The sequence below is a fragment of the Apostichopus japonicus genome, chromosome 14 (assembly GCF_037975245.1).
Source record: "Apostichopus japonicus isolate 1M-3 chromosome 14, ASM3797524v1, whole genome shotgun sequence".
Taxonomy (NCBI): Eukaryota; Metazoa; Echinodermata; class Holothuroidea; order Aspidochirotida; family Stichopodidae; genus Apostichopus; species Apostichopus japonicus.
Genome location: NC_092574.1, coordinates 22,629,890 through 22,644,983, shown reverse-complemented (window position 1 = coordinate 22,644,983; position 15,094 = coordinate 22,629,890). Strand labels below are relative to the sequence as shown.

At 37.3% G+C, this 15,094-nt stretch overlaps 1 protein-coding gene across 10 annotated transcripts in view; it reads left to right on the top strand.

The window, feature by feature from the left end:
* Nucleotides 1–15,094, top strand: part of LOC139979932 (neurobeachin-like) — a 282,051-nt gene that overhangs the window by 115,653 nt on the left and 151,304 nt on the right. For 6 of the 10 annotated variants that reach the window (XM_071991173.1, XM_071991177.1, XM_071991179.1 and 3 more), the window contains 10 exons: nucleotides 1,939–2,215; nucleotides 2,793–3,170; nucleotides 3,383–3,586; nucleotides 4,171–4,512; nucleotides 4,991–5,226; nucleotides 6,091–6,257; nucleotides 6,834–6,955; nucleotides 8,231–8,380; nucleotides 8,948–8,962; nucleotides 11,616–11,648. In XM_071991173.1, the coding sequence (XP_071847274.1) occupies nucleotides 1,939–2,215; nucleotides 2,793–3,170; nucleotides 3,383–3,586; nucleotides 4,171–4,512; nucleotides 4,991–5,226; nucleotides 6,091–6,257; nucleotides 6,834–6,955; nucleotides 8,231–8,380; nucleotides 8,948–8,962; nucleotides 11,616–11,648 (1,924 nt within the window). The remainder of the gene's footprint in view (nucleotides 1–1,938; nucleotides 2,216–2,792; nucleotides 3,171–3,382; nucleotides 3,587–4,170; nucleotides 4,513–4,990; nucleotides 5,227–6,090; nucleotides 6,258–6,833; nucleotides 6,956–8,230; nucleotides 8,381–8,947; nucleotides 8,963–11,615; nucleotides 11,649–15,094) is intronic. The other 4 variants (XM_071991180.1, XM_071991183.1, XM_071991174.1 and 1 more) reach the window with 3 other exon arrangements.

Here is a 15,094-nt window from a genome sequence, read left to right as displayed (position 1 = left end):
ATGAATATGCATAAGATTGATGTTCTAATCATGTCAAAAGTCAAGTGAAGGCACTTTAGCAAGAAATTTATGTAAGGAATCCTAACATAGCTTTTCCTGTTCTTATAATATTTACCTTTAGCACATCAAAGAAGATCAAAAGCTAAATATTTGGCCCTTTTTATTATTCAGTAGTTTCCCCTGGTAATATGTCACAAAATTGAGTAAAAGGGATTATTTTTGCTAATATACCAGAAGGATGTACAACAGGGGAGGCTTAACAGCTGTTTTTCTCCTACATTGCATCATAAAAAAATACAGTGAAACATTATGTACAAAAATGAAAAATAATAATATTTGAGATCATTGGATTGCAGTGATAGAAACCAGTGTCGAGAGAGAGTATGTTATGGGGTTTGGTCTTCTGAGGACTGACAGCCCTTTATATGTTTTTGGAAGTAATTTGCAGCTTGATTAACTTAAGTTTTGTCTCCAATACTTGTATTGTCTCGGTATCTTGTCTGTGTCTGAGCTCACTCATTTTTTAACAAGGGACGAACCAAATATATTCTGAATTGTAGTGATAATACTAACAGACAATTGTTTAATAATGAAAATATTAAAACAAAGAACAGATCTATTTTCATACTGAGCCCCTAGCCTGATGTTTCAATCATGGCAATTGCCTGTTAATTTTTTTTTTTATATTGCTGTGGTTGGATTTGGATGTTAATCTCACATTTGATATGCTCAGGAAAAATTGGCAAAATAATCCAATAGTTTTCAATCCATTTTGACTTGAAATATTGTTGCTTTTTACCAGAGGCAAACATGTTTGTTTTTATAATCAAAGTGGGAGGTTTTTTTCACCGTTTTGTGTTTGTACAATGCCACTAATTGATGACATTAAAAGTGATTTAGAGCAAAGCTATTAACCAGTCTGTTCGCTAGGTTTCTGTTTTTTGATGTTCTCTAAAAGACAGATGAGAGAGACCAGGTTAATAGCTCTCGCTTGTCCAAAGTATGTAAGTTTTTAGAGTTATCACAATTTAAAAGATGATGAATCACAAAAGCCCTCATTAGCTGCTTCATGAAACCATTTTTAGAAGGTATCACCCTTGCATTGTTCTGTCTGCTATCTTACTAAAAAACCCACATAATATGGTTGGTGACAAGATGCTTTTGATATTAAAAAATGACTTTGTTGGGATAATACTCTGGTGAGACTATACATTGTTAGTGACAGAAAGGATTAAACTCGAGGAGAAACATAATCTTACAGTTAGGCGTTTGATTTGCTGCATACTTTTTTTAACTATCAAAGCATTTTGTCACAATGCTAGTCAAAAGGTTAATATTAACCCAACAAAAGCAGTCAAAATGTTAATATTTTATAACTTAAAGTGAAAAGCAAGGAATATAAGAAATGTGCATAGTCACACATTGGTCACCAAAATTTTGGGTTGCTCTTCCATGAAAAAAGTGACCTCGCCTTACGGGGTAAGTTTCAACCAAAGAGGTTGAAGTCTCCTTCTTCCCTCATCTTCTACTTGGTTTGATGCTGTACCTTTTCAGGCACAGAGGGAGGGGTGGGGGAACAGGTTATATATTAATGACCTAATAATTTAATTAGCAGATTCTAGCCTGTATGTACCAGCAACAAACTGGTTGACATTTTATAATTGCTTCATGAATATTCATCATCGGTACATGCACATATTCTAATATCCAGTGATAATCTTTCATTTTGTCATGAAATGTAACTGTTAAAATTACAGTATGTAGATTACATCTTTGCAGTGAAATGAGTTTTGATCTCATAACCTATTTTCTCGGCCATCTGCTCTCGTTTCAGTCATAAATTTTACATGCTACAAGTAGCAAAAATGAGTAGGACTGCCACTTTTGATATTTTACCGTGGTTGTCTTTTGTTTCCCCCCTAACTTTACACCCCACAGGAGGAGAGCAAACAGGCCCAGTTTTTGGCCCTGGCTATCGTCTACTTTATCTCGGTGCTGATGGTGGCCCGGTACAGGGATGTTCTAGATTCAGAGAGTACCACCTCTTCATCTCGCCGGAGTTCATTCAGACAGACACCTCTAGTTGAGAGGAATCAGCAGCCAAAACCAAAAGAGGAGGTACCAGAAAACCAAGGTACCCAGACAGACTTCCCATCTGCCTCTGCCTCTGAGGCCACAGAGGCAGAGGAGGGGAAAGAAAATGGACAGGAGGAAGGTAAGTTAGTTGTTCATAAGCAGATGGAGGGAAAATAGTGGGGGAAGAGCGGGGGGGGAGGAGGTAATAATAACAAATATTTATATAATAAGTAATATTTATATAGCGCATAATCAGCAAAGCTGCTCAAAGCGCTTTACAAATGTAAAACCTAGAAAAACAAATAGTAACAAAAACCAAAATATTAAATATATAGAACCAATAAGGCAAAAAATGTAAATGCCAGAAGCAACAATATAAAAAATACCCGTTCTAAACGATACTAAAAAAAAAAAATAAAAAATAAAAGAGCCCAAAATGCATATAGTCCGAAACAAATTCAGAAGTACGTAAATAGTAATATAGATTAAATCATAGTCAATGTTTAAATATAAATAAGTATGAGAGTCTATAGTACAGTAAGACAATTATTGTAAAAGCCTAAAACAGATAGTAATAAACACCCAATACTAAACGATAATAAATAGAACCCTAAACGTAGTAAAAAAAAAACCCCAAAAATGGAATAAGGTTTGCTGTTTACTCATATTATGTTGTAGAGGCAGAGAAATGCACATGAGTATTGCTTTTTCCTCAGGTGATGCAGGCAGCAAAGCTGCAGGGTCAGAGGTCATCGCTGACGATGTAAAACCTGCTCCAGAGAAGGAGACTCCAGAAGCAGAAGAAGAGAATACCGCCCCAAAAGAGTTGGATAATGAAGTGGATACCATCCCAGAGAAGGAGATCGCTGCCTCTCCTGTCCCTACAGAGGATAAGGACGATGAGAAGCAAGATTCAGCAGATGGCAAAGCAGAGGAGGTAAAGGAAACTGTCGATGGGGATCAAGAGGCAGGAGACGCAGTTAAGGATGATACCCAGAACGAAGAGGAAACCAATGAACAGAAAGACACAGAGACGGCGTCTGAAGTTAAAGAAGAAGGCAAGGAAAAGGAAGATGACAGCAAACCAGTGGCAGGTAATAACATTTTGATAATTTGGAGGAGGACAAGGAGGAGGGGAGGGGGGAGGAGGAGGAGGAGGAGGAGGGGGGGGACTTAAGAGTCAGTTGGTGGTGTTAAGGTCAGATTAATGGGAGAGGTAGGGGGTTTGGGATTGGGGAGAGATTGAAGAGAAACTTTACTCAGATAATTGTTTCATTAAAATTTGTTTCTTGTTTTGCTTCTGTAGATGAACCATCTAAGGAGGATGCTAGTAAGTCTCAAGAGAACGAGGAAGACGAACCAGCTCCCAAGGAAGTGACGGAGACTCCCAAAGAGAACGGAGTAAAGGAAGAGGGACACGGCGAGAACAGAGAGACAGAGGAAAGCTCCGTCAGTAATGAAGATGGAGTAGAACCACCGGGGACTGCATCAATTTCTTCTATAGTTCTAGGTAAGGAAGGATATTAACGTACCCCCGATGCTACACTTGATCCGATAATGCTCGCCATTAGAAACAGTGGTGATATGAATAAAAGTTATAGCTTGTGTGCAAGCAAATTATTTACAAAATGGATCTTGTCTTTCTCCATCTGAAGAAAGAAAGAATGGTCTTAACCATTTGTTTGTGTTTCATATCAAGTGCATAAGGCAGAACGATGTAAAGTAACATAAAAATAAAACACAAAAACAAGTAATCGTGTATGATTTGTTACTAACCATGTCCATTATTTATTTGGGGTCAGTTTTACTTATCAGTGATGTTAACTTGTTTCTAAAGCGATATTGAGGTCTGTGCATTACTGTATCACTCTTGTATTAAATGAGCATTAATGTCAGAGATTAGTTGAAATGTACTCCAAAGACAATTTGGAAGTGATTATCTGTTTAAAGCTAATTTACTCACTCTTCTGTTCCGGATTGGAGAAAAAGAAAGGAACAGGAATTTGCACCAAAATTAAACACTCGATTTGTATTATTTGTGTTATTAAATAAACGCTCACTATTGGACTTTTACTGTTTTTACTACTCGAGTAGAACAACAGCCCGGTCAGACCTGGCCTTGGACCGGCAAACAGGGAGGAGGGGACCAGGGACCATCTGCCGCGCAGGCTGCCACTAGCGAAGTTCCAACAGAACAGCTCCCTCAGTCTATCTATCCACAATCGATAGCCGATAAATCGCGACCAGGCAATATTGATTTAGCACACGTCGAAACAGCCAACGGTGCGGGTGCCGTCGCGGGACGAAGTGTAGAAGAGAAGGTTACTAAAGCGCTAGAAACGGCAGCTCCTCTACTGCGAGAGATTTTCATGGACTTCGCTCCATTTCTGTCGAAGACCTTGCTTGGAAGTCACGGCCAAGAGTTACTGATAGAAGGTACTATTTTGTAGATGAGATATGACGATTGTATTAACTATTATTAAACCTAAACTTGGGGCAGTGGCAGTGACCAATGTAATTTATCAAGAAAAAGTTGATAAGTATATAAATGAGTCGTCTTTGCATTTGGTTTAAACGTGCTCGATAATAAGTGTATGAAAAATCCTTTTCTTGAACAAAATGCAAATCATAATTTTGTTTTCTGTTTATGTATTTTATTTAAATAGTCACAATATTGGAGGTAGTCTAAGTTTGAGTAACTGCGGCTACTCTGTTGCTAGATTGCTAATATGAAAGACATGATATATTACCTACTATTATTATCATAGTTAATAAAGTATTTTCGTAGGCTGGGACAACATGATCTTGTCAAATGGAGTTTTGCAAGTTTCTGGTTTGTATTTGACCCACATTTTTTTAGGGAGGGTTTGTAAAACATGGATTGATTTAACCTTTGACCCATCTCTTTCACCAGGATTGATTACTATGAAATCATCCAACTCTGTTGTGGAGCTGGTCATGATGCTCTGTTCCCAGGAGTGGCAAAATTCCATCCAGAAGCACGCTGGCCTGGCATTCATTGAACTCATTAATGAGGGCAGGCTTCATTCTCATGCGACCAGAGATCATCTCTTGAGAGTGGCCAACGAAGCAGAGTTTATTCTCAGCCGACACCGAGCTGAGGATGTCTTAAAGCATGCTGAGTTTGAGGTAGGAATATTCGTAGGGGGGGGGGGGGGGAAATGAGTATGAAAATATCACCGTTCAGGTGCAAAAAGGGAAAATATATACAAGAACTATAGGGCTAACTATATATAGTCATTTGGGGTAGTTTGGGTAGGCTTTTGAGGTGACTATATTGGTCATTGTGAGGTAAGGTAAGGTAAGGTTGATGGTGATTTATATTTAGTCATTTTGGGGTACTTGGGGTTGTTTGCTGACTAATATAGTCATTTTGGGGCTTAATTAGGGTTCTGTGGTGAGTATAGCTAGTTATTGTGGGCTATGGTAGGGTCTTCGCTGACTAATGTAATCATTTTGGGCTTAAGTAGGGTTCTGTGTTGACTTAGTAATTGTGTGGTAGGGTTCTATGATGACTACATAAAGCCATTGTGGGCTAAGGTAGGGTTCTGTGGCGAATATATCTGGCCTTTGTGGGGTATCTTGGGTTTTGTGGTGGAGTATCTGTAGTCATTGTGGGGCTTGGTAGGGTGCAGTGGTGGGCTTGGTAGGGTGCAGTGTTGCCAATATCTGGTCTTTGTGGGGTAGCTAGGGTTTTGTGGGGCAGTATCTGTAATAATTTGTGGGGCTTGGTAGGGTGCAGTGGTGGGCTTGGTAGGGTGCAGTGTTGCCAATATCTGGTCTTTGTGGGGTAGCTAGGGTTTTGTGGGGCAGTATCTGTAATAATTTGTGGGGCTTGGTAGGGTGCAATGGTGGGCTTGGTAGGGTGCAGTGGTGCCTATATCTAGGTATCCTAAACTACACTGTTGATATGGTTACCATTTGACAAGTGAGCGTTTGCTTTAAATACATAAATAACCTTCATCGTTGTTTTTTTTTCCTTCTTGTTCAAAGTCCCTCTGTGCTCAGTCAGGACTAGAGAGCAGAGACGAGGAGAAGATGTGTGACCATCTCATCACGGCCGCTCGTCGTAGAGATCACATCTTTGCTAACCAGCTCCTCCAGAAGATCTTATCAATCTTGACCAATAAGCATGGTGCTTGGGGAGATGTTGCAGACAGGTATGCATTATACCGTTTTTTTTTATAATAAAACTCATAAATTCTAATATTCAAAGATTTGTGAACCTGCTGTTAAAAATGATTAATTCTTCGATCAGTTTAAAGCAGTCAGAATTCTGATAACTTTATATTTATGTCATGACTTGTCATTTCTATATAAACATGATCTACCATGGCAGCTGTGATTTGACTTGACAAATTTGACAAAAAAAAGAGTATGAAGAGTTATATAAAGAGTGTCTTGCATTGGTGATTGTTCATCTGTGCAGGATTTTGGGTATTGGGGAGGTGAAAGTACAAGAAGGCTTATCCCTCTTTTGATAAAACATGAATTGTCATTATATTCTAAACTGATTTTTCTTGCGTGATCCCTTTGACCTCGGCCTTCAGGACTCAAAGGTCATATTCTGTCCATTGCTCATTTAGCTGTGATCAGTTTAGGTATCATTAAAAAAATCCTCCTGAAGGAAGCATCAGGGATGAAAGAAGCCCTCAAAGTTTTATGTATTAGTTAAGAGACACCCATCGAAAAACAATTTAAATCCTACTTACAGAAGTGTTGTATTTGCCTTTCAGACCAATAGAATATTTCAAAGTTGACCTCTGGGAGGACAACACAAGACGCCACAGACGATTGATTCGAAACCCACATGGAAGTAGTCACCCTGAGGCAACCTTGAAGGCTGCCATTGAACATGGTGAGGAAAATATTCCAAAGCAAATTTTATTCCTTCAAATTTTCAGTATTGTTGTTCTTAGGATAAGGACACAACATCCTGGTATAAGAACAACTTGTTGGGATAGAAAAGGTACCAAAGCCATTTGTTAAATTAATTCACAGTATCTTTCTTAGGTAACAAACTTATGTGGACATATTGGATGCTTATCTGAACTCACAACTCCTGCAGTAAAGTCAGGGAAATTCTGAATACATTGTTACAATGTGGAGATATAGCAACTTCAGATGTATGTCCATATGTGGAATGTTTGGTGATAGGGGTTATCCAAACGCTAAACATGTTATTCTTGATGCGATTTGTGCCGGAAATAATTGAATTAAGAGGAAAACAAGCAATGCGTTGTTCAACTGTATTCTTACCAACCAGTAGCATGTGTCTTTGAACATGATGAAATTGTGTAGAGTCAAAAGTATATCACATGGCACTACATATGGGACAGAGTACAGCAGTTGTGTGCAGACAGATAGGTTGGGCAAGCACTGGAAAATGTTAAATATGTAATTTACTTTGAATACTGACCCAGGAGATCATCAGAGGCAGATTTACTCTCATGTAGGCAATGTATAGTCAAATAGCATTGAGTGATACAAGTTACTTTTACCCATATCATTTAGATGTATGGTTTGAACCTAGGAGCAAAGGAGAGTTCCATATAAACAGCCTGTTGATGTTACTTAAGGTATATGGCAACCCAGGGAATGGGGGTTTGCATGTGAAAACCTTAGCAGAAAAGATACAAGGGTTTGGCTACCTTTCATTTCATCTTTGGGGGAAACATTACCTGAGTACAAGTGACTGCCGCCCGTGCCATCCTCAAATCATCTGTCACGTAAATCCTTTGTATGCCGATTCTGAGAGAGAAGCAGGAGCCCTTATTCAGACTGGTTGGAGACATGGTGTATGCACTATGTATAAATGAATAGCTGGAGAAGGTGTGTGCAATATGTATAAATGAATAGCTCAAACTGAACAAGGGTGTCTACACGATTCAGGTGGGAGAGCAGGTTGTCGGAAGTTAATGGAGTAGGTTATTCCACATGTGATTTGAATTGAGGGTGGATTTACCAGTTTGTGATTTGAAGTTGATTTTGTTGCTGTTGGAGATGGGAAGGGCAACTCTCCTCAGTCCACGAGATTATTTAAGCGTCATATTATTGGAAAATAATCCTAAAATTTGAAAAAGACAATTTTTTTTTAAAACTTTACTTTGACGGGTTGAATCAATTTTCTCAGGTGAAGCAGATGAGGTTGTAGAAAATGCCAGACAAGCTTTGCACGCACAGCTGGCCTCGAAGCGTAAACTGGACACGCCCACATCAGAGGCGGAGGAGGATGTACTGAATGCGGATGACAAGGATGCTGAGATGGAGAGCGAAATGGAAGGTGAGAGGAATGAACTTGAATATCAATTAGTAATTTTGGTACTTTATTTATCAAACTTTTATTCTCAGAGTCATTAGAACCAGGAGCAGCAGATCTGAGCCTTAAGTTGCATAGATTCATTCTACAAAACAAAATTAGGAGGAAGTTTGCCCATTAACAAACAAAACAGATTCAAATTAACCAAACCAATCTGTATCTTTAGTTTATTTCTTTGACAATCCTGACCATGTTTACCAGACATCCATGTTAATATAGATATTATACCATTTGTTTTTCTTTAAGTTTAACAAAGAATTCTAATCCGAAGTAAATCTCTTTAATGAGTTGTCCCTTAAACAATTGCTGTTACCCAAAGACTGCTCTTACATCAGTTTTTGTGATATCAGTTGCTGGTACAATAGTCTCTGTCACAGATGTTGCTGCTGTGACAGTAATCGTTTTCACAAGTTGATACATGGCAATGTAAGAGCATACTTATAGGCTCAGTGTTATGGTTTTCTCGATGCCTGAATTATTTCTCAAATCATGGTCCTTTTTTATGTCGTGTTTCTTACATTTATTAAACAGATCTGAATCAAACACGTAAGTAGGAATATATTCGCCTTGTCAAATCATTGATCAACATTATATGCTGGATTATCTCTCAATGTTTCTCTTGCTTGTGCTTCATTGGTTAGCAGCAACATTACATCCAAAAAAAAAGAAAAAAACACTCCCATGTTTGCATATCTACAAGAATCTTGTAAGGCTGACATGATTGTGATTGAAAATTGAATATTTCAGCTACTGAAGTTGTTCATTTGCTTGCTGTGAATGTGAGGATGCTGACTTGTTAATGTGTCTTGATGCCACTTAAGTGTTTATGCTTAAGAGTGTATACTTCCTCATGGTGGGCACTAAGGTGTTTACTTAATGCCCTTGATGGCACATAAGTGCTAACCTATCTAGTGGCACTTACATGTTGACTTAATGCTTCCTGATGGCACTCAAGTGCTGACTTAATACTTCCTGGTGGCACTCAAGAGCTGACTTAATACTTCCTGGTGGCACTTACATGTTGACTTAGTGCTTCCCGATGTGGCACCCATGTGCTGACTTAATACTTCCTGGTGGCACTTACATGTTGACTTTGTGCCTCCCCATGACACTCTGGTGCTGATGTAATGTTTTCTGCTGAGACACTCAAGTGCTAACCTGGTGTTCCTAATGACACTTACATGTTGACCTAATGCTTCCCGATGGCACCCATGTACTGACGTAATGCTTCCTGATGGCACTCAAGTGCTGACTTAATGCTTCCAGATGCCACTTACATACCTACTTATTGCTTCACAATGGCACTCAGGTGTTGACTTAGTATTCCCAGATGGCCCTGATGCCCTAACTTATTGCTCCTGATGGCACTGACATACTTAATTATTGATTTCACTTAATCACAGACTTTAGTACTGGGTTGATGGCTCTCAAGTGCTGACTTTGTACTTTATGATTTGCTGACTTTTATTGTGATGTTTTATCTCTAATATGGAGGAAGTTTGATTCTATGTGCATCATCCATCCTAGTTGTGTGCAGAGGTGTAGTCCTCTATTCAATAGGCTTAGTCAAGACCCTTAGCCACAACTTAATCACCTATAACTTTATCACAATGAATGGTAATTCCCAATTACATTTCTTCATCTGTACAACAAACTGTTTGCTTGTCACAACTCTCCTTCCAGTGATTAGGTTTTGTTTGTAGAATTTAATATCAATACTTATTTATGGTGAAAACTTAAGCGATAAATTACCAAAAATTATAAGAAACTTGAGTCAGGGGATCATTTGTGAAGATATAGATGATATTCTCAAGAAAAGAGTACCAATGGCAGGTCATATGACTTCCCATTTACGGAGTATACAAAACAAACAGATGGTACTCTTAAAAAAGAGTACCAATGGCAGGTCATATGACTACCCATATAGGGAGTATACAAAACAAACAGATGGTACCCTTTGAGGAAGAGTACCAATAGCTTGGCATATCACTTCCCCCTGTGGGGAATGTAGAAAAGGTAAAAGATGCTTTGACAAAGTAACATCAACAGAATATGTGATTTCCCATTTTGGGAGTGTATGCAAGAAACAGATGGTACCCTGGGAGTTTACTGATGGCAGGTCATATTGTAACCATATGGGTATCTACACAAAAGACACAGATTGTATCACAGGGTACTCAGTGGAAGACCATTGTGGAATACCCCATAAAGTGGTGTTTGCTCTCAAAATGCCTAGATTATGTGAATGTTCTAGTTTAGGGCTGTCAAGATTTCATACAGGATACAATTAAAATTTAGTACTGTCACCATTTCTGGTAATCAAAATCTCTATTCATGATATGGTGGGAAAAAAAAATCATTTTTCTCTATGGTTTGAATTATTGATATCCTCCATTTTGTTATTATTCTCAATTTTTGCTCATCAAAGTTTGACAACTTCTGCTGATTGCTTCCAAAATTCCTTTTGTTCAAAGAAATAATATTTACATAAACAGAAAGAATGTGTTTTATCATCTCATTTAGCACTGTAACCAATTCATAATGACCATACTCAAACTATTTCATACTCTCAGTAATATCTAGTGAACTCATCTCGCATTTGGATCATAGCTCATTTCCTATCCATATATGCGACCTTGCCATTAACATCAATATCATCCATAGAGGTACCGTATGATAAGGTGACCATAATTTTGTTTTCAGGAATTTCACATGGTATTGATGTTGACCCTTATGTTGACTTTAAGGGGTAGTATGTTCACTGTTCCTTTAACGGACGGGTGGAGATTTTTGAGGTGGGTGCTATGTATCAAGATTGATGGTCAAATGCCCACGTTTTCTGAATAAATTCTTGACAAACAGGCAATTTTTAGCCCTTTCAAGTTTACTACATTCTAGGCCACAAAACAGGAAATGAAGTGACAGTACATGAAATCCGAGGACAATTCTGGGGACACTCTGGGGACGGTCTATCCAATCCGGGGACTGTCCCCAGAAATCAGGAATGTCTGGTCACCTTGCATTATGAGATATCATTAATTATTGTGTATGCCATTGTTTGCATCTTTCTCTCTTTTCACATACTATTCATCATTTATTTCTCTCAGCTGAGAATTTTCTATATTATTAACCATTTTTAACAACAGAGTATCGTTTCCAGTTAATGACCTGGATTTATTGCTCTTTTTGTTTCTACTAGTTTTGATAGCGCAATTAGAAACACAAGAACGAGGTAAGAGGTCCCCTATGGGCTACCGTAACTTATGAATATTCAATAGCAGCATATCCACTCCTGGCTTTCTTTAATGGTAACCCCTTCATTAGCACTGGTAATGGGTAGAGAACTAACGGTTTGATCCTACTAACCCACACACAGATGGACCCAATGTTGGCTCCAGTCTGAATCCTGTTTGACCTTTGACCTGCTCTGGTGTGTCAATATGTTGAGTTTAATTTATCTATCTTCTGTCATGTCATTCTACCTTTGGAGACTTCCTAAACACACCATACTCTAAGGCTTCCTTGCAAATGGAGTACTTGAAATTTAGGGTTGTCAAGGTAGGGAAAAAATTCAGATTGGAAATTGTCCAAATTTGGTAATTCAGTTGTAGAGATCAAACAGAAATATCTTCTGTATTCCAGTTTATACGGAAATGTTGTTTTATAGTGTGTGAAGAATAGGAGGCAGTCTGTTGAAGACTTTACAGTGTGTTTACTGTACAGTTAGTTCTTAGCCAATAAAACTGCCAAAAGTCAGTTTATTTGTTGATATCATTACAAAGAAAGTAATGCTAAAATTAATGCATTTATTGAAGTAACATGAAAGATACCCACATGAAATAACATTAAATGTAATATACCAAGGAAAGGACTGTCATATCCAAGTAAACTTCTCTTTTGAGCGGAAGAAAAAGCAGATAAATTTAAGATCCAATTTGGAATACTTGCTCCAGGTTGTGACTCGTTTAGAGACCAGTTTGAAATATTAATTTGATAAATCCGTAGTCTTGTCAAGTTGTGAACAGCTGATGTATTTAGAGAGTGTGTGCATTCATCTTGATAGGTAGGGTTAGTGAAAAGGGGTAGCATCAGGCTCCTTGAATAGCAGAGAAAAAGGTAGAAACACTAAGAACTGGCAAGTCTTACTTAGAGAAAGAAACACAGTTAAAATCATCAGCTAATGTATTTTTGATCGGACAGCCTTCTTAAACATGAAGTGCCATTTAGTGATTTCTTTTACTACCAGTTTTTAGTTTTCTGGTGTTTTACATTTGCTTTTGCTTCGTTTTCTCTGGTGGATTTTAGGAGTCCGGGTTGGGGTAGGGTGGGGGGAGCTTTGTTGGGGAGGCTGTTGCAGATTCGTGTGAGCAGTGAGTAGAGAGCCTTATAAGAACCTTTCCAGGTGACGGTTTCTTTCTATATCTCAATACTTTTTGGAAGTTTATCTTCGGTCTAGGATTTAAGGGGAAGGGCGAGGTTGTGGTGACATTGAGTTAGATTCCTGAGAACTTAGAATCTATGTATCACTATTCTGCATTCAAGCATATTAATTGTGTGTATTCTAGTGCCTAATGAGTGGTTGCAAGCGAACATGGAAGTATTTAATCAGATTTAAGTGTTACCTTGGCTGTCAATTGCTTTTTCCTATCACTTAATAGACACATTGACCTTTATGTACCTTTATGATAGAGAGGAAAATATTACCTTATTTATACATGGCCTGAGATGGTTATCTAGATTACCTGTAGAATGAACATCAAAATTTCATGAGGGATGCTGGTCATTTCTCTGCCTTCCAAAGATGGATAGAGGATGGCTAAATTAAAAGGACAAAAGAATACAAAAAGTATAAATTACTTGTTGTTGCTCAGCATATTGATAGGTTATAAACTAATTATTCAAGATTATTTTGATACTACTACTAACACTGTACCATTGCTTTATCATGATCAGCAGTCTCTTGGCCTTGTAATCTTCCTGCCATTGCTTCTGTAAGCTAAAAACAAAATCTTTGATGTTATTAGACATCTTAAAGGTATCTCCAATATCCATGTCACAGAGGGAATCAAACTTAAAACAACATGTTTATCATAGGTACTGAATAATTAAGAAACAAAACAAATAAGGGGTTAGGGTGGGGGGGAGGGATGGATAGTGGCAGGGGGAGGGAGGGTTGGGTTAAGTAAATATGACATACGTAAGATCAATGAAATGATGAGTAGAATGTTTGATGGTGTTTGCATGGCGCTTGGAATCCTCCTTCTCTTGGTGGTGTTGGAGCTGCTTAATTTGAGGTGTTGGGTAATGCTACCATTATTTTGTAATGTAGTTTTCATAATTAACTCATGTATATAGTGTATAAGTTACTTTGACAAACAACTAGAGGAATTGTTAGAAGTGTGCCAGGTTTGTGTATGTAATGTGTCGAAATGCAGTAAATTTACTGTATTTTTTAGAAATATTGCACTTTGTCAATAAAAGTTACACTTTCTCAAAGAAAGTAAATGCAAGTTTGAGATATAATCAACCATTCCACTGTGTTATGATGATAAAGATGCATAGTCTTTCACAATAATTGAGGATTTTCTTACTTTCCTGAAAATTAACCTTCCTTCCTGCACCATCATAGCACCAACACATAAAACACCACCCAGACACAGTTTCAGTTTAATGTTATTCCTGTAAAAATAAAAAATAATAATAAATAGGAAACTAAGGAGTAAAAAGGAAAAGAAGTAATAAAAGATATAAGAAAGTGAGATCTTAGTGAAAAAAAAAAAAAACTAAGAAATCATGAAATAAACAAAGGTTGAAAGAGTAGACAGATTATAAGAAAACATGAAATAAAGGTTGTAAGAGTAGACAGATTTTAAAAAGCATGATATAAACGAAGGTTGTAAGAAGACCGATTATAAGGAAACATGGAATAAAGGTTGAAAGAATAGGCAGATTAAAAAAAATGAAATAAACAAAGGTTGAAAGAGTAGACAAATTATAAAAAAACATGAAGTAAACAAAGGTAGAAAGAGTAGACAGATTATCAGGAAACATGAAATAAAGGTTGAAAGAGTAGACAGATTAAAAGAAACATGAAATAAACAAAGGTTGAAAGAGTAGACAGATTATAAGGAAACATGAAATAAAGAAAGATTGAAAGAGTAGACAGATTATAAGGAAACATGAAATGAAGGTTGAAGAGTAGACAGATTAAAAGAAACATGAAATAAACAAAGGTTGAAAGAGCAGACAGATTATAAGAAAACACGAAATAAATGTTTAAAGAGTAGACAAATTATAAGAAAACATGAAGTAAAGGTTCAAAGAGTAGACAGATTAAAAGAAACATGAAATAAACAAAGGTTCAAAGAGTAGACAGATTATAGGAAAACATGAAGTAAACAAAGGTTGAAAGAGTAGACAGATTATAAGAGCAAATTGAATAATCAAAGGTTGAAAGAGCAGACTGATTATAAGAAAACATGAAATAAAGGTGGAAAGAGCAGACAGATCAAAAAATCATGAAATAAACAAAGGTTGAAAGTACAGAGATGATAAGGAAACATGAAATAAAGGTTGAAAGAGTAGACAGATTATAAGGAAACATGAAATAAAGGTTGAAAGAGTAGACACATTATAAGAAAACATGAAATAAAGAAAGATTGAAAGAGTAGACAGATT